The sequence below is a fragment of the Cyprinus carpio genome, chromosome A23 (genome assembly GCF_018340385.1).
Source record: "Cyprinus carpio isolate SPL01 chromosome A23, ASM1834038v1, whole genome shotgun sequence".
Lineage (NCBI taxonomy): Eukaryota > Metazoa > Chordata > Actinopteri > Cypriniformes > Cyprinidae > Cyprinus > Cyprinus carpio.
The window spans coordinates 9,790,872-9,813,010 of record NC_056594.1 but is presented as its reverse complement, the minus strand read 5'-3'; the positions used below and the strand labels follow the sequence as shown (position 1 = coordinate 9,813,010).

Below are 22,139 nucleotides of genomic sequence, written 5' to 3'. Positions count from 1 at the left end.
AAACGCCGATGCCGATTTAAATGCAATTATCTCATATCGGCCGATAATATCGGCCGGCGATATATCGGTGGGCTCTTATTTAAAGGGATACTCCATCCCAAAATGAACATTTTGTCATTATTCACTTAACCCCATGTCGTTCCAAACCCGTAAAAGCTTCGTTCGTCTTCGGAACACAATTTAAGATATTTTGGGTGAAAACCGGTAGGCTTGAGACTGTCCCATAGACTGCCAAATAAGTAACAGTGTCAAGGTCCAGGAAAGTATGAAAGACATCGTCAGAATACTCCATCATCTGCCATCAGTGATTCAACCGTAACGCTATGAAGAGACGAGAATACTTTTTGTATTTTGTCAGCCGTGCCACAAGGATGCGCTGTTTTCTTTCAAATCAAAGAGTAAATTCATGTAGAAAACATATCCTTGTGTCGCGGCTGACACAGAAGAGCATACGCAGTTTGTGTTCAGCAGGTATTTTCCAAAATGGCGCTACGGTGATGTGGGGAGACACAGAGGAGATGACTTGATAAATAAAGTCTTTTGTTTTCTTCTCGTACAAAAAGTATTCTCATTGCTTCATAACATTACGGTTGAACCTAGTCAGTTTTTGATAATTTCCATGATTGATCGTCGTTTAAATCAACGATCGATTAATCGTTAATCTTAATGCTGCAAAATGCATCTATTGCAGCGGCACTTTTGATAATTACAGGATGTGCAAAAGCCTCTCAAAAAAAAAAAAACCTTTCTCTCTTGAATTAAAGGGGTTTTAGTCTGAATAAAATGCTAGTAGCAGGATTATAAAATGAATAGATGTGATTTAAGATCATTTGATAAAATGAAGAGAGCGCGCGGTATGTTTCAGATGATTTTACTTTGTTGACTGTTTTCTATCCCGGCACGGAGACCGTTGAACGCACCTCTTTAAATGGCTTTGTGGTGCTCGTTGTTGTATTTTAAAACACAATTGCAATGGTTTCAACTGACATTATGGCATTTAAAATAAAATCATCCCAAACATAGGCCTAACTGTGGCACGTGTGACTGTGCAGTCAGAGAACCGCTTCCATCGGCGCTGCTGCACCAAACATTTTTATCGGAGTATTATGACCAGTACTTAATTTGATTCTACTTGGTTCTGTTCCGGAAAATGTCAGATTTTGAATTTTTGCGTTACGAGGACGAGCGAGCGCGTTTGGATGTATTTGGAGGTTATTGCTCACATCTCATTCGGCACTAATCCAAATGTTTCCATATTCACAATGCATTTGAATGTTAAATTATTTATAATGTATATAGATCAGTGGTTGTCATCCTTTCTTTACATGAACTTATGGAGCGCCGCCACACTTCTGTTTTAATTCGTTATCTTAATTATTGAAGTCAGATTAAATGAAAACAAATGATTATTTTTATGCTAGGCCTATTACTTATATAGGCTATACATTTTCCTTAAAGCATCCCATTTTGTCCCAGGGCTTGAAAACATGTGCCCTAGGCTAGTTAGGTCCATGCAGAAAACCGTTCAGTGACATCATTGAATGCTTCTGGAAAACGTATTGTCTGTGTCGGTCACACAGGGCCTTTTAATTGCTGTTTTGAATCCAGCATTTATTTATTTACAATTATAAGCTCTGATTATGACAAGTGTGGTATAAAAGCTTTGTTTATTAGAGGAATAATAGGTTAACTGGAAAATGTTACATCGCGACCATGTTTTTGGATGCGTTCCAGCCCATAGCTTTCATTTACGCGGCTTTGTTCTGGTTTGCTGGTTGGTCACGAATTTCCACAAATTCAATAATATTTAGCCATTGTTTCTTTTCCTAAATCCTCACCGTCTAACCCTCTAATTTCGCAGGTTTATTTTATTATCTTTCACTTTTAATCAGTGTTTTCGCATCTCTTACTGTGGTAAACATGCAGGAAGGGAAATGAAAGATTTGAATCATGAATTAAGAATTTGTCCGATTTTATTAATTTGTTCCCTTATTTCAGTTAAATCATGGGTTATTTAAGGAACATATTAATGAAACATGGACAGTTGCCACAAATTAATAAGTCATAGGAACGAATTAACAAGTTGATAGCCTTTCTGCCCTGTGTCCAGCAGCCCTGCAAAGCACACGATATGAAACAATTATCTGGGCAAATGACTTAGTTACTACATTTCTATTGCTTTACATGTTGAACAACTTTGTGTTGTTTTTATTTTAATGTACTTTTAAAGTTTAAATCACATTAAAAGCTTAATTTGTACATTATGAATGAATGTTGATGTGTTTATATACCGTCACCGTCGCTCGCACGTGTTTTTGTGCATGAGCTGCACGCAGCCCAAAATCAAATAGGTTAATCGACCATGATTGCTTTAATCGATTGCATCTTTTATCAACAATTAATTGATCATTGATTAATCGTTGACATCCCTAGTTGAACCACTGATGGCAGATGGACTATTCTGATGAGGTCTTTCATATTTTTCTGGACCTTGACAGTTTAACTTACTTGGCAGTCTATGGGACAGTCACAGGCCTCCCGGTTTTCATCCAAAATATCTTAAATTGTGTTTCGAAGACGAACAAAGCTTTTACCAGGTGGAATGACATGGGGGTAAGTGATTAATGACAAAATTTTCATTTTGGGGTGGAGTATCCCTTTAAGGCCCAGAAAGGTAGCAAGGGCTTTGTTAAAATAGTTGATATGAGATCAGTGGTTCAACCATAATTTTATGAACCTAGGAGAATACTTTTTGTGTGGAAAGAAAATAAAAACAACAACTTTATTCAACAATTTCCTTTCTTTTGTGTCAGTTTCCAATGCATGTTTAGGAGAGTACCACAACACATGAGTCTGCATTCCTCTGCTTGAAAACAAAGCATAGAGCATGCGTGTTCTATGTCAGCGGCACCACATGCATGAGTCGTAGTACTCTCCTAAAATTGCCTGCTTTGAACAGATGAGATGGGATATTTTCATTGTTATTTACAAGTTGCAGGTGTAGTTGTGCAGAGATTAAAGTATAGTATTTATATGCAGTTCTGAGTGTCTGTCAGAATGCAGAACAAGTTTCAGGAATCAGTGGCTTTCATACACACAGGCACACGTACAGTATTTATAACTTTTATGCAGTGCAAGTCAGATGGACACTTTTATGATACTTTTTTGGTCCTTTTTGAAGCTTGAAAGGTCCAGTCCCTGTTCATTGTTATTGCTTAAAAAAAGAGTGACCAGTGCATGTTGCAAAAATTGCTCCTTTTGTGTTCCACATAAAAGAAAAAAAGTCTTACAGGTTTAGGTTGCATGAGGTTGAGTAGATGACAGAATGTTTATTTCTGGCTGAATCATTGCTTTAATTTAAGTTTCTAGCACTTCAGCTATAAACGTGGACATCATTTTCTGCTATTAATATGAGAAATAGACACACTTTCCCTGCAAATAGTCTCATTACTACCTTTAATGGAAAGCACAGCCAGTCCTGGATCATTTCTGTATCTTGCTGAGTAGTCACTGTTTTTTTTATTAGGGATAGTGTGTGCATTTTTTGCTTTGGCAGTATTAGGGCACATATTGCTGCTTCTGTGCTGTAGAAGTTATTTCCACCCCATCATCCAGTTCACTTTGATGTCCTACCGAACACATAATCTGAATACCTGAAAAGCATAGTGTCCGGCAGACAGCCTAATACTCTAATACCCTAATGTAAATGTAAATACCAGTGCATTTAGTGGTTTTCTGAATTAGCATGCTCTCTGCTTGAGGTGTGACAAATAGACACAAGTTGTGTTAATTTTCTCTCTCTCTCTCTTTTTTTTTTTTTTTTTTTTTTTATAGATGAAATCAAGCATGAACTGGAAAAGCAGAAGTAAGTTTTCATACTAACATGCACCATCCATGCAAAAGTCTCCTGTGATCTACATTGATGTAACATTAAGAGAATGCTTATTGCTAAATCATCTTCATTCTGAAACATCATGGTTATGTAATAATTAAGGATACTGGTCGCATTGATGTCCATGCTGAACAAAAGGCCCCCAGTAACGTTAAAGGGCTACTGACATGATGTTCTAAATGTTTGTTCTTGTTTAACATGATGTAACATTCAGTGAATGAAGTATGTTTCAGTGCTGCATGGTTATTCCCGCTGACTGACCGGTGTTGTGAATCTTGTATGTGCCAGGGATGGCACTGTTGTTCCTCCCAGAGCCAACTACATTGAGGCTGACAAGTACGTCCTGCCTTTCGAGCTGGCATGTCAGTCCAAGTCTCCTCGTATTGTCAGTACGTCTCTCGACTGCTTACAGGTACGCAGAGTTCTCATTCACCTCACTCTACTGCAGTGTTTCATCTTACTCAACATTAATACATTTACAACTCGTTTTAAAATTTGTTTATTTTTTAATCCTTGTAAATAGGAGTTTTTTGCATGCGTGACTCATTTTTTGTTTGTAGTCTGAATGAAAAACTGTTTGTGAGATCACTAAGATCATGAAGCTTACACAAACCTGATAGTTACGAATATTGAATGAATTCAAACACGCTGTATCAGTGAATGTGTATTGCACTATATTACCTCCATTGCGTATGTTGTCTCACGCTACTCTCAGTTGTTGCGGAAGGAAGTCTCTAGCAAACGTCCCATTATTACTACAGCAAATGATGTAGATATTTTAGATAGTAACTACACTGTCTAAACAAATGGATCTATTTTAGTTTGTTCAGACAGCATTGATCCCGGATGCTGGATATCTTTACATGAAAAATTACAGTCGGTCTAGTTCATTCCTGTTATGTAACTTGCAGTTCACTAGTTTTAATATTTAAATTCATTTAATCATTCCACTCTTATGTTTTCTCTCTGATCTTTCTTTCATTCATCACAGAAACTCATTGCGTATGGGCACATCACAGGGAACGCCCCTGACAGCGGAGCTCCAGGAAAACGGCTGATTGACCGGCTGGTGGAGACCATCTGTAACTGCTTCCAGGGACCCCAGACTGACGAGGGGGTGCAGCTACAGATCATTAAGGTAAACAACTCTCCATCATACCGGTTCGTTTTTTTAGACAAGCACTTCTTGATATTGAAATTCTAATTTTATGGTTGATGTAATGCAAATATATGTAATACAATAAATTACATACATACACTACCATACAGAAGTTTGGAGTAAGTTGTTTTGTTTTGTATTGTTTTGTTTTTTTATTAATTATTTTATTCAGCAAGGATATTGGCACATGATGCTTTAAATCTGTGACATTATAAAGACATGTATAACAACACTGTTATACATACACAATATATACAATGTTATAATATAAAGACATTCATAATGATACAAAACTTTCTATTTTAAATAAATGCTGTTTTTCTGTTCATCAAAGAATCCGCTAAAATATTAAGCAGCACAGTGGTTTTCATTAATAATAATAAATGTTTCTTGAGCACCAAATCAGCATATTAGAATGATTTCTAAAGGATTATGTGACACTAAAGACTGAAGTATATCAGCTTTGCCATTACAAGAATGAATTATAGAATAAAATATATTAAAATCAAAATCTGTTAAATAAATTGTAATAATATTTCACAATATTACTGTTTTGCATTTTTTAATTTCCAAATACAAACCCGATTCCAAAAAAGTTGGGACACTGTACAAATTGTGAATAAAAACAGAATGCAATGATGTGGAAGTTTCAAATTTCAATATTTTATTCAGAATACAACATAGATGACCTATCAAATGTTTAAACTGAGAAAATGTATCATTTTAAGGGAAAAATTTGTTGATTTTAAATTTCATGGCTCAACACATCTCAAAAAAGTTGGGACAAGGCCATGTTTACCACTGTGTGGCATCCCCTCTTCTTTTTTATAACAGTCTGCAAACGTCTGGGGACTGAGGAGACAAGTTGCTAAAGTTTAGGAATGGGAATGTTGTCCCATTCTTGTCTAATACAGGCTTCTAGTTGCTCAACTGTCTTAGGTCTTCTTTGTCGCATCTTCCTCTTTATGATGCGCCAAATGTTTTCTATGGGTAAAAGATATGGACTGCAGACTGGCCATTTCAGTACCCGGATCCTTCTTCTACGCAGCCATGATGTTGTAATTGATGCAGTATGTGGTCTGGCATTGTCATGTTGGAAAATGCAAGGTCTTCCCTGAAAAGAGACGACGTCTGGATGGGAGCATATGTTTTTCTAGAACTTGGATATACCTTTCAGCATTGATGGTGCCTTTCCAGATGTGTAAGCTGCCCATGCCACACGCACTCATGCAACCTCATACCATCAGAGATGGAGGCTTTCTGAACTGAGCGCTGATAACAACTTGGGTTGTTCTTGTCCTCTTTAGTCCGGATGACATGGCGTTCCAGTTTTCCAAAAAGAACTTCAAATTTTTGATTCGTCTGACCACAGAACCAGGTTTCCCCTTTGCCACAGTCCATTTTAAATGAGCCTTGGCCCAGAGAAAACGCCTGCACTTCTGGATCATGTTTAGATATGGCTTCTTTTTGGACCTATAGAGTTTAAGCCGGCAACGGCGAATGGCACGGGTGGATTGTGTTCAATGACAATGTTTTCTGGAAGTATTCCTGAGCCCATGTTGTGATTTCCATTACAGTATCATTCCTGTATGTGATGCAGTGCTGTCTAAGGGCCCGAAGTTCACGGCATCCAGTATGGTTTTCCGGCCTTGACCCTTACGCACAGAGATTGTTCCAGATTCTCTGAATCTTTGGATGATATTGTGCACTGTAGATGCTGATAACTTCAAACTCTTTGCAATTTTTCTCTGAGAAACTCCTTTCTGATATTGCTCCACTATTTTTCGCCACAGCATTGGGGGAATTGGTGATCCTCTCCTCTTCTTGACTTCTGAGAGACACTGCCACTCTGAGAGGCTCTTTTTATACCCAATCATGTTGCCAACAGTCCTCCAGCTGTTCCTTATATGTACATTTAACTTTTCCGGCCTCTTATTGCTACCTGTCCCAACTTTTTTGGAATGTGTAGCTCTCATGAAATCCAAAATGAGCCAATATTTGGCATGACATTTCAAAATGGTTCACTTTCAACATTTGATAGTTATCTATATTCTATTGTGAATAAAATATAAGTTTATGAGATTTGTTAATTATTACATTCCTTTTTTACTCACAATTTGTACAGTGTCCCAACTTTTTTGGAATCGGGTTTGTAAATGCAGCCTTGGTGAGCATCAGATATTCTTTCAAAAACATTACAATATATTATAGACATTAAATGAATAATTATTTTAAAAAACATTGACTAAATTTACTTAAAGATAATTTAGTTTTAATTATTTTAAACAAATTTTTTGAGGGAAGAAAAGTTGCGATATAGTCTGTATTCATAGTTTCATCATTCATCTCTTTTTGACCTTGCAGTAAGTTCACCTGGTCACTGCAGTGAAGCTCATGCCAAAGTAATCAAAGCTGCTTCTGTATAGAGCTCCTACATCAACACACATGAGTCACACAAGCCACTGAGCCACTGGAAATTTGGTTAACTAAACGATAGTATAAGTTGAGAACACCATGATTACCTTACACCATTTGCAGCACATCTGAGCATTAAAGTACAAAGTCTTTTCTTTGATCCAAGCCTAACACTTATCATTTTAGATAAGCATGATATGTGAAAGATTTACTAGTATTCTGTTCTCTATAAATGGAGAGAAAACTCAGCAGTACATAAAGAGTAGTGGTTTGCATAAGGGCAGTTTTAACATCCAGATGTGTACATAAGATCACATGATTATCTGAGAAAGCCATCCATTACAGGTCTTGTTTTCATTAATGTCATTATTTACCTGCATAAGGTGACCTAGAAATATTGTAGAATTATACAAAAATAGTGTAGAATATTTATTTGATTTTTGTTCTCAGATTTTTGGACCTCACTGTATTCAAATGAATTGGCATTATCTGTGATTTCATAATGCATTGTATTGCTCTACAGGCTCTGCTGACTGCTGTGACATCACCACACATAGAGATCCACGAGGGAACGATTCTCCTCACTGTCCGCACCTGCTACAACATCTACCTGGCCAGCCGCAACCTGATCAACCAGACCACAGCCAAGGCCACTCTCACGCAGATGCTCAATGTCATCTTCACCCGAATGGAGAACCAGGCGGTTAGTATAAAGCATCTCCAGCTGCTGCATATTGCCAACATCTACCTTGTTTATTTTTGTGTGAGTTTTTTTGGTTGTGGGTTTTGGGGCTAGTTTATGTTTTGGAGACATTTTGGTTTAACTGGGAAACTAGGTTTGACTTTCTTATGGCTCTCTTATAGGCTCTGGAAGCTCAGGAAGCAGAGAAGGACAGACAACGTCTGCAGCTGCACAATCCTTCTCCAGTATCCAGTAACCCTTCACCTGTAGCCCAAAACCCTTCCCCAACTCCTGCTCGGGGGTCCGGATCACCATGGCTCGGACAAGCCCACTCAGAACAGAACGGACCCCCATCCCCCTCACTCAGCCCCCCTGGGGTCCCCTCCACTCCTTCCACCCCCCAAGACTCATCCTCCATCAATGGCCAGCCAGAAGAGTCCAAGTCAGAGGAGGAGTTTGCTACTGATAAACAGAGCACAAAGGAAATTGAACATCCAGGTACGGGGTGTCGTGACATGAGAAATGACTCCAGATTATATTTCCAGATGTTTTAGAAAGCTGTTTTGATGCCCTTTATTTGGGTAGTAGATTCTGTTTTTAATTTGACTGTTCTTAAAGAAGAAGAGATTCAGGAGTCAGACCAGATGACTTCATCAGTGGCAGGAGGTGTTGACGGAGAGGAGGTCCATCCACGGCCTGAGACAGAAGCAGGCGCTGAGGTTCAGGAAGAGACTGAGCCGGACAGTGGATTGGGAGATAGCTCTGTGGAAGGAGGTGCGTCACACTGGAAATAGTTGACTAGCTTCATGGGGACCTATGATGTAGTAGTGACTTCTGCATCTGTTTCTACCACAGGCTTAGATCAACATTCTGACTCAGAAACCAAAGTACCGCCCCCTGTTGTTCGAGTCGACACACAGCAGATGAACGGAATGGTGGATGACCGTGGCTCAGAGTCCTCCACAGACATTCTGGTGTGTTTTTCATTTGTTTAATAAGACATGCAGGACCATTCAAAAGTGTGGGGGTCAGGCTTTTGTTTTTTGTTTTTCTAATACTCTCATTCAGTTACGTAAAGTGATTAAATTGAGCAAAAGTGACAGTAAAGACATCAAAAAATACTGAAAAAAGCCTTACGGTTTTCAGAAAATTATTGAGCAGTACAACTGTTTTTAATGTTTTTATTAAAAATAATAACAACAAAAAGAAAAAGACTTCAAAAATATTAACAAATCTTACAGATCCCAAACGTTTAAACATAAGTGTGTAAAGAAATTGTCCATAAAGCCTTTTTAATTGTGGTCTAACTGTTATTTTGTTTGTTAACCGGACAGGATGCAGAAAGCATTCAGGGCAGTCAGACAGCTGCCCGCTTTTCGCACATCCTACAGAAAGACGCCTTCCTTGTGTTCCGCTCCCTCTGCAAGCTTTCCATGAAGCCCCTGGCTGATGGACCACCCGACCCAAAGTAAGAACCTGGAGAGGACATTTATTTACAGTAGATGAAATATTAGATGATATTTTTCAGCTTTTTTATGTGAAAAACCAGTAAATGACAAATCGTGTCTGTAGTGTGATCATAAAAACTGAGATGTTGCTGATGGAGATCTGAGTGCTCCGTTTCCACAATGTACACTCTTTGTAGAACAAATTTGAATTAAAGGGGTCATATGATGCGATTTCAAGTTTTCCTTTCTCTTTGGAGTGTTACAAGCTGTTTGTGAATGGATAAGATCCCTAAAGTTGCAAAGACTAAAGTCTCAAACCCAAAGAGATATTCTTTATAAAGTTTAAGACTTCTACAAGACTCGGAAAAGTATTCAGTTTCATGCTGCTTTCATTTTTGCATCCCCTCTCTTTCAGGTCCCATGAGTTGCGCTCTAAGGTGGTTTCCCTGCAGCTGTTGCTGTCAGTGCTGCAGGGAGCTGGACCTGTGTTCCGAACCCATGAGATGTTTGTGAACGCCATCAAACAGTACCTGTGTGTGGCGCTCTCCAAAAACGGGGTCTCCTCTGTGCCTGAAGTGTTCGAGCTGTCTCTTGCCATCTTCCTTACCCTGCTCTCCCACTTCAAAGTGCACCTTAAAATGCAGATTGAGGTAAAAAATATCAGATTTTCAGATACGCTGTCAGTCTGTACACACTTGACTAAATTTGTTTTGCATGATCTTTAAAACTTTTGATCTAAAAACTTAAATGTATAAAATTAGTTTTAATTTTTTTTTGTAATTATCTTTTCCTTTAGGTGTTCTTCAGGGAGATCTTTCTAACAATCCTGGAGACGTCATCCAGCTCCTTCGAGCACAAGTGGATGGTCATTCAGACTCTAACGCGAATATGTGCGGGTTGGTGCACCTCAGTGTACACTTGCACACAACATGGACACATACACACAAATGTCTCACACATTATTGGTTCAAATGTCAAACCCATTTGTGAATCAACCTGCTGCTCTTCTCACAGATGCCCAATGTGTGGTGGACATTTATGTGAACTATGACTGTGATCTCAACGCTGCCAACATTTTTGAGCGGCTGGTAAATGACCTGTCTAAAATCGCACAGGGAAGGAGTGGACAGGAGCTGGGCATGACTCCATTACAGGTGGCTATCATCATGTTTGAACTACAACATTAGTATGCTTTACATGACATGGTATTAATTTTAAATGTGCATAATACAGCATATGCCATAAATGTAGATTTATTTAGAGGATTCTTTGATCTTTTTATTAAAATATAAAAAGATGAAGTGATTAATCATGAGCCAACAATATTAGCAATGCCACAATATTACATTTTAAAAATAATTCTAGAACAGCACAAACCTCTCCAGTAAAACTAGTGCATGATTCACTGCAGTGAAAATCTTCTAAAACTGCACTGTTAGTGTGTAATAATTAATTCAGTGTTGATCAGTTATTGATTCATTTGCAGGAGCTGAGTTTGAGAAAGAAAGGGCTGGAGTGTCTGGTGTCCATTTTGAAGTGCATGGTGGAATGGAGCAGAGACATGTACATCAACCCCAATCTGCAGGCCAACTTTGGTAAGACAACACTGAGGTGTTTTAATCGTCTGTATCATGAGAATTTTCTAAGTCTAGACTGTGTTGCGCTGCAGGTCAGGAACGTCCATCAGAGGGCGACAGTGCAGATGTGAAGCTCCAGGAGCATCTTTCCTCTCGCAGAGATAGTGTGAGCTCTCTGGACTCCACTGTGTCTTCTGGAGTTCAGCAGTCTCAGCCAGATCACCCCGAGCAGTATGAGGTCATCAAGCAGCAGAAAGAGATCATTGAGCATGGCATTGAGCTGTAAGTCGTCTTTTTTTTTTTAAGTTTCTTTGTTTTCTTTTTCATATTTTTCTTTGACCATTTCTGTGTTTTTTAAAGGTTTAACAAGAAACCAAAAAGGGGATTGCAATACCTGCAGGAGCAAGGCATGCTGGGCACCACACCAGAGGACATCGCACAGTTCCTGCAACAGGAGGAGCGATTGGACACGGTTAGTTCATGCTTGTTTTCAGACATGGATAAATTAGTGAATCGAGACATTTTGTACTACTTAGGCTCTTCTGTGTCATGTGATCAGACTCAAGTTGGTGAGTTCCTAGGAGAGAATGTGAAGTTTAATAAAGAGGTGATGTACTGCTACGTGGACCGGCTGGACTTTTGTGGCAAAGACTTTGTGTCAGCGCTCCGTGCCTTCCTGGAAGGCTTCAGGCTTCCGGGTGAAGCCCAGAAAATCGATAGGCTCATGGAGAAGTTTGCCGCCCGCTACCTGGAGTGCAATCAGGGGTGAGTTTTGCAGTCTGAGAAAGTTTTATATTTGTTAAGCCTGCTGGGGTTTGTGTTTGTGCTGACCTGTCTGTTGTTCTGTAGGCAGACTCTGTTTGCCAGCGCAGACACGGCTTACGTTCTGGCCTACTCCATCATCATGTTAACCACCGACCTGCACAGTCCACAGGTGAGACTACTTATTGTTTACTCACTGTCTCCCTTCTCTCCCTTTGCTTTGCTTTGTACTTGCTAAGACACCTTGGCAACTAACCAGAACAAAATCACACTCTTGCAAACATCAAAATGTAAAAATCTTGTTTTGTTTTCTCTTCCCTTCAGGTGAAGAACAAGATGACGAAGGAGCAGTACATAAAAATGAACCGTGGTATTAATGACAGTAAAGACCTGCCCAAGGAGTATCTCTCCTCCATCTACGATGAAATTGCAGGCAAGAAGATTGCCATGAAAGAGAGCAAAGAATACTCCATCACTCCCAAATCCAGTAAACAGAGTAAGAGCCTCTAGCTGTGTAATTTCCTTTGAAGGAATTGAATAAAACCCTGCTGAATGCTGATGCGAGCTATTTGTCTTTCTGTTAGACGTAGCCAATGAGAAGCAGAGAAGGCTGCTGTATAACGTGGAGATGGAGCAGATGGCCAAAACGGCTAAAGCTCTGATGGAGGCTGTAAGTCATGCTCAGGCTCCCTTCTTCAGTGCCACTCACCTAGAGCACGTCCGGCCCATGTTCAAGGTAATGCCACATGTCCAATAAACCACATGCCTTAACAGCTCCATGCCACTGAGTACTGGAACAGAAAGTCATTGCTAGGTCAAAAGGATCATGAGCAGGTCACGGAGGAGATATGATCTGATACTGTTCCAGGATGTGGTTTCACACATCAGTCTACGAAAAGGTCAAAAGGAAGTTAAACTCTGAAAGTATGTTTTGTTTGGGTTCATTTCTCAGTATGTATGTTTGTGTGTTTTGATCTATGTAAAACAGCTGGCCTGGACTCCTCTGTTGGCGGCGTTCAGCGTAGGACTCCAGGATTGTGATGATCAGGATGTGGCGTCTCTTTGTCTGGAGGGGATCCGATGCGCTATCAGGATCGCCTGCATCTTCAACATGCAGGTTTGTGTTTATACACTTTTCATATGGCACATCATACTATTTAATTTAGTTCTTTCTGGTCTTATTTTCTTTTCTGTTTCACTCTCTTTGCAGTTGGAGAGAGATGCTTACATCCAGGCCTTGGCCCGGTTTACGCTGCTCACCGCCAGCTCAAGTATCACAGAGATGAAGCAGAAGAACATTGACACCATAAAGACTCTCATCATGGTCGCCCACACCGATGGAAACTACTTGGGCAACTCCTGGCATGAGGTGGGCATGAGAGCCTGTAAATGGAGTTGAGCATAGTGTCAGCAATCTCTTCAAAGTGTGCTGTAATTACTCCAAATCCACTCCTGGTTTTCCTAAAATCTTTTATCCAGCTAGACAATTTAATCAGCAATATTTGCAACAGAAATGTAGAATACAAAATAGAAAACTGGCCTAAACACTTTCACACTCACCCCAGACCAGCAGGTCATCCAGGTCATTTTGTTGAGCCCTGCAAAGTCATGCAACTCCACTCCATGCAGGGGCATAAACCCTTGCTCTCCTCCAAAACTACTGATCTGCTGAAGTTTGTTTCCAGCTTCTACATATCTGCCTGCTCTTTGTTTAGATTCTGAGGTGTATCAGTCAGCTGGAGTTGGCCCAGTTGATTGGGACAGGGGTGAAGACGCGTTATATCTCCGGTGTGCTCCGGGACCAGGGAGGCAGCATAAAGGGCTTCCCATCAGGGGGAGAGGAATTCATGCCCCTCGGCTTAGGTAAGCCATTGTACAACTGCAGTTAATAGCTCATGGATGGGGCTGAAGTGTTCAGTCTGTTTATTGTTTGTTTATTGGTGTGTGTGGATGATGTTCTTATGGAGCAAAACAATATTATTGGTCTCCTGCAGGTACTCTGGTTGGAGGTCCAGACAAGCGTCAGATGGCTCATATCCAGGAGTCAGTGGGGGAGACCAGCTCTCAGAGTGTTGTGGTGGCTGTGGACAGGTGCATTGAAATCACAGGACAGTACAAACATCACTGTTTATGTTTCCTTGTCTGACCTTCCGTCTCTCTGTTGTGTGTGCCAGAATCTTCACTGGATCCACCAGGCTTGACGGAAATGCAGTTGGTAGGGTACTTGTTTTGTTTTGTTTTAATGTAACAACATTAGAATTGAATTTTTTTTAGGGGGGCAGTATATTTTAAATGTATACACTACTGTTTAAGAGTATGTGGTTGGTGAGTTTTATTTTTTTGTATATTGTTGTCTCTTATACTCACTTAATCTTTATATATTCAAAAACGGTAAAATTGTAATATTATGAAATAATGTTAAAATTTAAAGTAACTTTTCTATTAGTATAATTTAAAATGTAATTTATTCCATCATTATGCATCATTACTCCAGTCTTCAGTGTCACATGATTCTTCAGAAATCATTCTGATATGATGATTTGCTGCTCAAGAAACATTTATTATTATCAGTTTTGAAAACAGTTGTGCTGTAAACTATGATGCATCTGTTTAGGATTTTTTTGATGATCGAGAGTTCAAAAGAACAGGATTTATTTTAAATAGAAATGTTTGATGTTTACTGTTACTTTTGACCAATTTAATGCACCAAATCTTTGAATGATAGTTGTTATTACAGCAGTATTTATTTAGCACAAAATCAATTAGGGTCTTAATTAGCTACAGAATGAGACAGGACTAAATTGACATTTATTTAAAATGCTCTAATTTCATTCAAAAACATGTTGATTAGGGATGTAACGATTCACTCAACTCACGATTCGAGTAACTCAATATTATTATTATTTTTTTTTTTTACAAAATGATCTTGAAGACATTGTACAGGAAATAAAAAGGTGTTGTTTTATTAGGGTGTTGCTCCATTTTTCTTTGTGAAATTGGAATGTAACAAAACTAAATTTAAATTTTAAAACAAACCCCAAATCAAACAAGTTACACAAATAAAATAAATCTTTTAAATATGAACAAACTAAGGCTTTGTCTGTGCTCTTTCCATTAAAAATTAGAGGCATCCACTGGATGCAGCATACATGCAGCATGAGTAGTTTTTAATCTAAATTAGACTGTATAATTTGAAACAAAAACAGTATGGTCTGACTTTAGTTTTGTGAAACTATGCTACATCTGAACGAAATGCCAGACGAGCTGAATGAGATGCAGATTCACTCTCTGACAGCAGGTGGCGCTTGTGAACAGCAATGATACAGTGTTTCCTGGGTAACGCTGTAAACAAAGCAGAGCTGCTCTTATGAACACTACTTTAATATGCATTGTTCAGAGGCAAGATGAAAAGAAAAGATTCCCCTATATATTCATATAAACTCTTAATCCAATTGTATCGCGATTTGTTTAGCATCTCAACCGATTTGAATCGTCACATATTTGAATCAGTTTTCAACCGGCTCGCTGTTAATCGTTACATCCCTAATGGTGATGAATGTTCCCCCAATGCTGCAAATGAGAGAGAAAAAATGCTAGGGGTTTGATTTATAGAGTGGTTCACTTTGTAGTTGTTAAACATGGAAAATAATTAGCGTTGATTCCCTCAGGAATTATATGGTTTTTAAAGTAGCAATTTTGAGTTTATGTACAAAATAAGGTCTATATGTATCATTATATATACAACAGTAATTACATACAGTCAAACACTGAATGTGAATTCTGAAGCAGTTGTGTTGCTAAATAAGGACTACTGCTACTACAAGGATGAAAGTTTACATGTTTCATTGTTGTAGTCCTTATATATGTACTATACAATGTAAAATAATAGTTTGTGTCACGCTATAGCATTACTCATTGGAAAAAATAGCTTGTTACTGGAAAGCAACACTATTTTGAAAACAATTAAGCTGATGTCACACTACTGAGAAGTGTAGCTAGGTTATTTCCGTTGGTACGTGTAGCAAGTTACTAACCCAACACTGTTTGAGAGCATATGTGTGGGTTGATTATGTGGAAAAATATATTTTTAATTCTACTCATGTGAGTCAGTTTTGGTTGTATTTACCAAGAAATGATCAGGAACAGCTGCATTCTTAACTTATCTTTAGCTCCATGAGCAATGGAAAATCTATTTTTGTTTTTAGTGTGTAAATGGGCTTCCATGCTATTATTCTTTTCACCATAGCTTGGGTTTTTTCTCATAGTCTATTCATTCATTTGGTCCATCATATCATAAGGAAGTGACTTACAAGGGGTGGGGTTGTTCAGTCAGAATTGTTTCTGGGTCTTTGTTAAACAGGGTTGCCAAGTCCAGTTTTTTTTTTTTTTTTTTTGACTGAAATCATTTATTAATTTTACATTCAGCCAATAATAAAACTGTGCTAGATTATGGGTTTTTGAAGGAGGGGCTCTGGTTTAGCTCGTTTATGAAAACAGACGTGTATGATGACTACTGTAGTGATTTTTGAAGTAAAAATTGTGTATAATGCATAAAACCGTGACTATAAAGTAAGTATTTTAGGTTAAATTGAGAATTGTCCAGTTTAATTTCATGTTGACCTTCAGGTAATTTTGTACATGCTACTGAATTCAGAAGTCAAGAACTGGACTGACTCATTACAACCCACGTTGTTTTACTTTCACACTTGCTGCACACAGATACTCTGTTCTGAACTAATGTGTTCTGCCAGTAGAAAGTGGACATGTAGATATTGTATCTGGGGGCAAAATGTCTGAGATTTCTGTTAATTGTAAACTCTGCTCTGTCTCCAGTGGACTTTGTGCGTTGGCTCTGTGCGGTGTCCATGGATGAGCTGGCCTCTGCTCACCAGCCGCGCATGTTCAGTCTGCAGAAGATAGTGGAGATCTCCTACTACAACATGAACCGCATCCGTTTGCAGTGGTCACGCATTTGGCAGGTCATTGGAGATCACTTCAACAAGGTCTGTAGCCTTACCCAAAGGTGCAGTCATATTTACTGCTGCACTGTGAATATTTGTTGTGAATTTTGCATCAGGTTGGCCACTCTGTTTCGCTGTGCTGATCTTTTTTTGCATGCAAATTTTTGCTAATGTTACTGCACCTTCAAGCTGCCAGTGAAATGTTTTTTTTTCCACATTAGATAATCAGTAAAACAGCTGTCTGATTGTGTTTTATTTCTGGTTTGGCAGGTGGGTTGTAATCCTAATGAGGATGTGGCCATCTTTGCTGTGGACTCCCTGAGACAACTTTCTATGAAGTTTCTGGAGAAAGGAGAACTGGCCAATTTCCGCTTCCAGAAGGACTTTTTAAGGCCATTTGAACACATCATGAAGAAGAACAGGTGAGGAGAGGAGAGTTAGAAATATGAATTATAGAAAAGTTAAAGAAATCAGGCAAATTACTGCAGCATGATGAAACCTGTTCACACTGGTGGAGTGTGTAGTTTTCAGGAGGGATGCACAGAAATTTCTGTCCAATTTTATTGTTACTTTCAATAAAAGTGTGGTTATTTTATTGCCTTTTGTTTTTTTTTATTCAGTATCATTAAAATTATTGAGTTAAACAAAATTACTTTGTGTTATTTAATAAAACAATAAATAATTATTACAAAGCAGTTTCAGTTTTTGGCCCAGAATTTTCATTTCGGTGCATCCCTAATTTTCAGAGGGAAAACGTTTCTTATCCCAGCTGATTATGAGGAAGCAACTGTAAGCAGGCTATTTGTACGTTGTTTTCCCAAAAAAGCATTAGACTGGCTAGGGCTGCATGATTTTTTTCCCCCCTTCCTAAAAAAAATTAAGATTGTGATTTAAAATGCAATTTTTAAAAATTACAGGTTTGCTGTGATAGTTGTCCTTATATATCAATACGGTTATAAAATATTTTATTACTAAATAAATATAGAAAAATTTCTAAATAAAAACTTTATATATATATTATTATTTCACTGTGAAAATTAATTTTCAAGAAAAATGTTACAATAATACATTTACATAAACTAATATTTAATTACTATTATTTCATATTTTGAGTAATTTTCAAACATAAAACCATCAAACTTTTATTTTGATGGAAAAACTACATGCAGACCTTACACGGCACATATATTTATTTAAATAAATTGCAGCCTTGCTATTTAAATAAATGTATGATTTCAGTTTTATATTGATTAAAAACTCCGTTTGAGAGACACAATCAGTCTGACACAGCAACATTAGCTAATTCAATAGCAAGTTTAGGGCAGAACTATCAGTTTGTCTGATGTGTGAAGTATTCAAGGAAACCTATCATTATTTTTGCATATTTTGCCATTTTAAGCCATGCATTTCAGTTTGCTCTGCAGTAACTTCTTCATCCATTCTAAAGGTCCCCCACTATCCGGGACATGGTGATACGTTGTGTGGCCCAGATGGTGAACTCCCAGGCTGCTAATATTCGCTCTGGCTGGAAGAACATCTTCTCTGTGTTCCATCAAGCAGCATCAGATCATGATGAGAACATTGTGGACCTCGCGTTTCAAACCACAGGACACATTGTTAGTAAGTACCGGAAAATGTGCATTATTTTATAAACCTCAATCTTAAAAATGTAAAAACAAAACATCGTTCTCATGTCTATCCTTTCTGTTTCCTCACAGTGAATACATTTCAGCAGCATTTTGCCGCAGCCATCGACTCTTTCCAGGATGCAGTCAAATGTTTGTCAGAGTTTGTATGTAATGCTGCATTTCCTGACACCAGTATGGAAGCCATTCGGCTCATCCGCCACTGTGCTAAATATGTGTCTGACAGGCCGCAGGTGAGTGCTGTCACCTCAGCTTTTTTTACTGATGACGACTGCGCTTCAAAAATTACATTTCAGTCACTTTTCCCTTTTCCAGGCACTGAGGGAATACACAAGTGATGACATGAATGTAGCCCCTGGCGACCGCGTTTGGGTGCGAGGCTGGTTCCCCATCCTGTTTGAGCTTTCCTGCATCATCAACCGCTGCAAACTAGATGTCAGGACCAGGTGGGTCCCCATCTTTAACCCTTCTATGGTCTTCACTTTGATACAAAGAAATAATGTGGATGTTTGGAGCTTATTCTGAGAGTGTTTGTGTGATGCAGGGGTCTGACTGTCATGTTTGAGATCATGAAGAGTTACGGACACACCTTTGAGAAGCACTGGTGGCATGACCTCTTTCGGATCATCTTCCGAATATTTGACAACATGAAGCTCCCTGAGCAGCAAACTGAAGTCAGTATCAATCACAACTTTAATACTACCAGCGTTGCAAAGTAACTTTAGCAGCGCTGCTTACCCATCTACATTTTTGATAAAGTGATAGTAGCTCAACTGTATTAAAAATACTTCAGCTTTTCCAAGAATAGGACACTTTTTTCCGTTAAGTAGCGATATAGCAAGACAATGTTACATCACCATTTTTGTCACATTATCTTGTGCATGCAGCCTTCGAACTGAGTGAGCTGAAGTAATAATCAAACATGCTTCACTAACATGCCTATTAGAGCAGTAGCACTGGGAAGTGCTCATTTCAAGTCTGTTGGTTCAGTGTTTTCATTTTAATGAACAAAAACGGTTCGCCGATTCAATTGAATTATTAATTTGGTTTTCAGTTAGGTTATATAAATGTAGATTAATTTTTTTTTGTTTTTGTGCTTATCTAATTTGAGTGTTAATATTACATTTGATAGGAAATATCTTCCACATGGTAAAATCATGATCTTAAATGCATGTTTTTTCTTTTTCAGAAAACAGAATGGATGACAACAACATGTAACCACGCCCTCTACGCTATCTGTGATGTGTTCACACAATTCTATGAGCCTCTCAGCGAGGTGCTGCTGGCGGATATTTTTGCACAGCTGCAGTGGTGTGTGAAACAAGGTGGGGATTTCTTCAAGCTGTTGTGCTAATCATAAGGGAGAGTTTAGGAATTTTAAGACATTGCCCTGCTACTTGCTGTACTTCATTCCAGATGGACATTTTAAATGTGAAACCTACACATGTCACATTTGGAGAAACATATTGGCCCAGTGGGTGGTAGTGTTTTAAATCAGCAGGATGTGGTAATACAGGAAAAGTGTTAGTGTGTTACACTCACAACTCTGCCTATGTTCTCAGATAATGAGCAGCTGGCGCGGTCAGGCACAAACTGTCTGGAGAACCTGGTGATCCTGAACGGGGAGAAGTTCAGTTCGGAGGTGTGGGACATCACCTGTGCCTGCATGCTGGATATCTTCCAGACCACCAGCCCTCATGCGTATGACACTCTTGCACACCACCATCTGTTTCAATGACACTTAATGGCCTTCCGTCTGGATGTGTTTTGATTAGTGTTGTCAATCAGTCTCTAAAAAATGAAATACAACAAAACAATCAAATAAATTATATGATAGGCAAATTAATCTGAATAAATTCAAGTAATCACACTTGAGAATTTTTAGTATTATCTAACTAAATCTGAAAATCTGTCAGTCGCACCAACAAATTCCAATTCTTGACAGGTGTTGACATGACCACTGATATTGAAGAGTGTTTGAACAGGCTGTTGAGGCTCCTGTAGCTCTGCTTATGAAATTCTCTCTCAGTTTGGTTCTGACTTTGCTCTTAACAGCTTGCTGACATGGCGACCAGCTGGACAGGAAGAGGAGGTGGGAGAAGGGAAACACATGGTGAGATCACAGTAACATAAATAAATATTGTGAATACACACACAAATAATAAGCCACAATCAAGCACCTATAAGCCCTTTTCTGTCATATACATTGTGCCCTACGTTCTGCTAACACTAAGACACACTAACCAGGCTTTGCTTGCCATTTAGTAGACATTTGCATATTAGGCTCTGGTTTTCATATGCATGTGTGTGTTTGTCTATGTGTTTTTTAGGATGTTGAGTTTGATTCTCAGTCGCAGAGCAGCTTTGAGAAAACTCTTTCAGAGAGAGGACACAGTCAGATGTCCACCGCCAGTGATGAAACCTGGAAAGGAAAATCCCAAACCAGTACGTACAGCTGCGATGCAAAACTTTACATACATTAATGAATCCTCAATTCCACAAATATGAAGCAGCACAACTGTTTCCAACATTAATGTGAAAATGTTTCTTGAGCTGTAAATCAGCATATTAGACTGATTTCTGAACGATCATGTGACCCTGAAGACTGAAGTAATGGTTGCTGGAAATTCAGCTTTGACATCACACATAAATTACATTTGAAAATATATTGAAATATAAATCAGGACTTGAATCAGGTCCTGACATGACGGTGATGATGAAGTCTAATAAGCTGCCGAAGCCACATAATCGTTTCGAGTTTTCACCAACAGCCACATTCTCTTTGAACAATATGACCTCTTCCTCTTTTAAAGTCGGCATGAGACGGAAAACATGACCGACTTCTGTTCTCTACTGTGACGTATATCCAAGTGAAACTGCTTATTGAACAAGAAGAAAGTTATATTGCAGAAATTCATTTTGGTCATTGAGAAATAAATGGAGGCTGATCTGAATGTGTAATAGGACAACCTTGTTGCCAATCCCTTGTGCCATTTTACACATCATTTTCCTGTCCAGAGTTCTCTGTCCTCTTACTTTTAACATGTTGCTCTCTTACTCTGATCTAGGGGTCTCGGACCACAGGCTGTTTGCAGGGCTTCTTATAAAGTGTGTTGTACAGTTGGAGTTGATTCAGACCATAGATAACATAGTATTTTACCCGGCCACCAGCAAGAGGGAGGATGCTGAGAACATGGCCGCTGCTCAGGTGTGTTCACATAACCTCTGCTTGAAAGTAAACTCTATAAACAAATCTTTTTCTTACGTGTGAACAGTCCTTTATGGTCTTGATACCATGGCTTATTTATAGTCTGCTAAACGTAAGTGTCTTTTGTTCTGTCTCTGTGTGTTTCCCAATAGCGAGATGCACTTGAGCAAGCAGAAGAGGGAGAGACCGAGGTCGATCAGGGCATGTACAGACACCTGTCATCACAGCACCTCTTCAAACTGCTTGATTGCCTCTTGGAGTCCCACAGGTTTGCCAAGGACTTCAACTCCAACAATGAGCAGAGGACAGCACTCTGGAGAGCAGGTCCGCACTCTCTTATTTCCTCGTCTGGTTTGTGGTAATGCTGTCATTTAAAGGAGACTGTCTTA

The 22,139-nt window shown here is 38.8% G+C and overlaps 1 protein-coding gene across 3 annotated transcripts in view; it reads left to right on the top strand.

Moving 5' to 3' along the window:
• Positions 1-22,139, top strand: part of LOC109070371 (brefeldin A-inhibited guanine nucleotide-exchange protein 2-like) — a 32,717-nt gene that overhangs the window by 5,684 nt on the left and 4,894 nt on the right. The window contains exons 2-36 of one of the 3 annotated variants that reach the window (XM_042712972.1): positions 3,835-3,865; positions 4,181-4,304; positions 4,884-5,030; positions 7,990-8,169; positions 8,331-8,646; positions 8,767-8,922; positions 9,004-9,122; positions 9,483-9,616; positions 10,012-10,246; positions 10,393-10,486; positions 10,611-10,750; positions 11,083-11,191; positions 11,266-11,455; positions 11,534-11,645; positions 11,733-11,938; positions 12,023-12,107; positions 12,260-12,431; positions 12,520-12,671; positions 12,924-13,052; positions 13,146-13,304; positions 13,651-13,798; positions 13,930-14,026; positions 14,110-14,150; positions 16,769-16,938; positions 17,167-17,318; positions 18,344-18,516; positions 18,615-18,775; positions 18,858-18,988; positions 19,087-19,216; positions 19,732-19,867; positions 20,105-20,243; positions 20,598-20,655; positions 20,873-20,987; positions 21,611-21,750; positions 21,903-22,074. In XM_042712972.1, the coding sequence (XP_042568906.1) occupies positions 3,835-3,865; positions 4,181-4,304; positions 4,884-5,030; positions 7,990-8,169; positions 8,331-8,646; positions 8,767-8,922; positions 9,004-9,122; positions 9,483-9,616; positions 10,012-10,246; positions 10,393-10,486; positions 10,611-10,750; positions 11,083-11,191; positions 11,266-11,455; positions 11,534-11,645; positions 11,733-11,938; positions 12,023-12,107; positions 12,260-12,431; positions 12,520-12,671; positions 12,924-13,052; positions 13,146-13,304; positions 13,651-13,798; positions 13,930-14,026; positions 14,110-14,150; positions 16,769-16,938; positions 17,167-17,318; positions 18,344-18,516; positions 18,615-18,775; positions 18,858-18,988; positions 19,087-19,216; positions 19,732-19,867; positions 20,105-20,243; positions 20,598-20,655; positions 20,873-20,987; positions 21,611-21,750; positions 21,903-22,074 (4,953 nt within the window). Of the gene's footprint in view, positions 1-3,834; positions 3,866-4,180; positions 4,305-4,883; positions 5,031-7,989; positions 8,170-8,330; positions 8,647-8,766; positions 8,923-9,003; positions 9,123-9,482; positions 9,617-10,011; positions 10,247-10,392; positions 10,493-10,610; positions 10,751-11,082; positions 11,192-11,265; positions 11,456-11,533; positions 11,646-11,732; positions 11,939-12,022; positions 12,108-12,259; positions 12,432-12,519; positions 12,672-12,923; positions 13,053-13,145; positions 13,305-13,650; positions 13,799-13,929; positions 14,027-14,109; positions 14,151-16,768; positions 16,939-17,166; positions 17,319-18,343; positions 18,517-18,614; positions 18,776-18,857; positions 18,989-19,086; positions 19,217-19,731; positions 19,868-20,104; positions 20,244-20,597; positions 20,656-20,872; positions 20,988-21,610; positions 21,751-21,902; positions 22,075-22,139 lie in introns of all 3 variants that reach the window. The other 2 variants (XM_042712971.1, XM_042712970.1) reach the window with 2 other exon arrangements.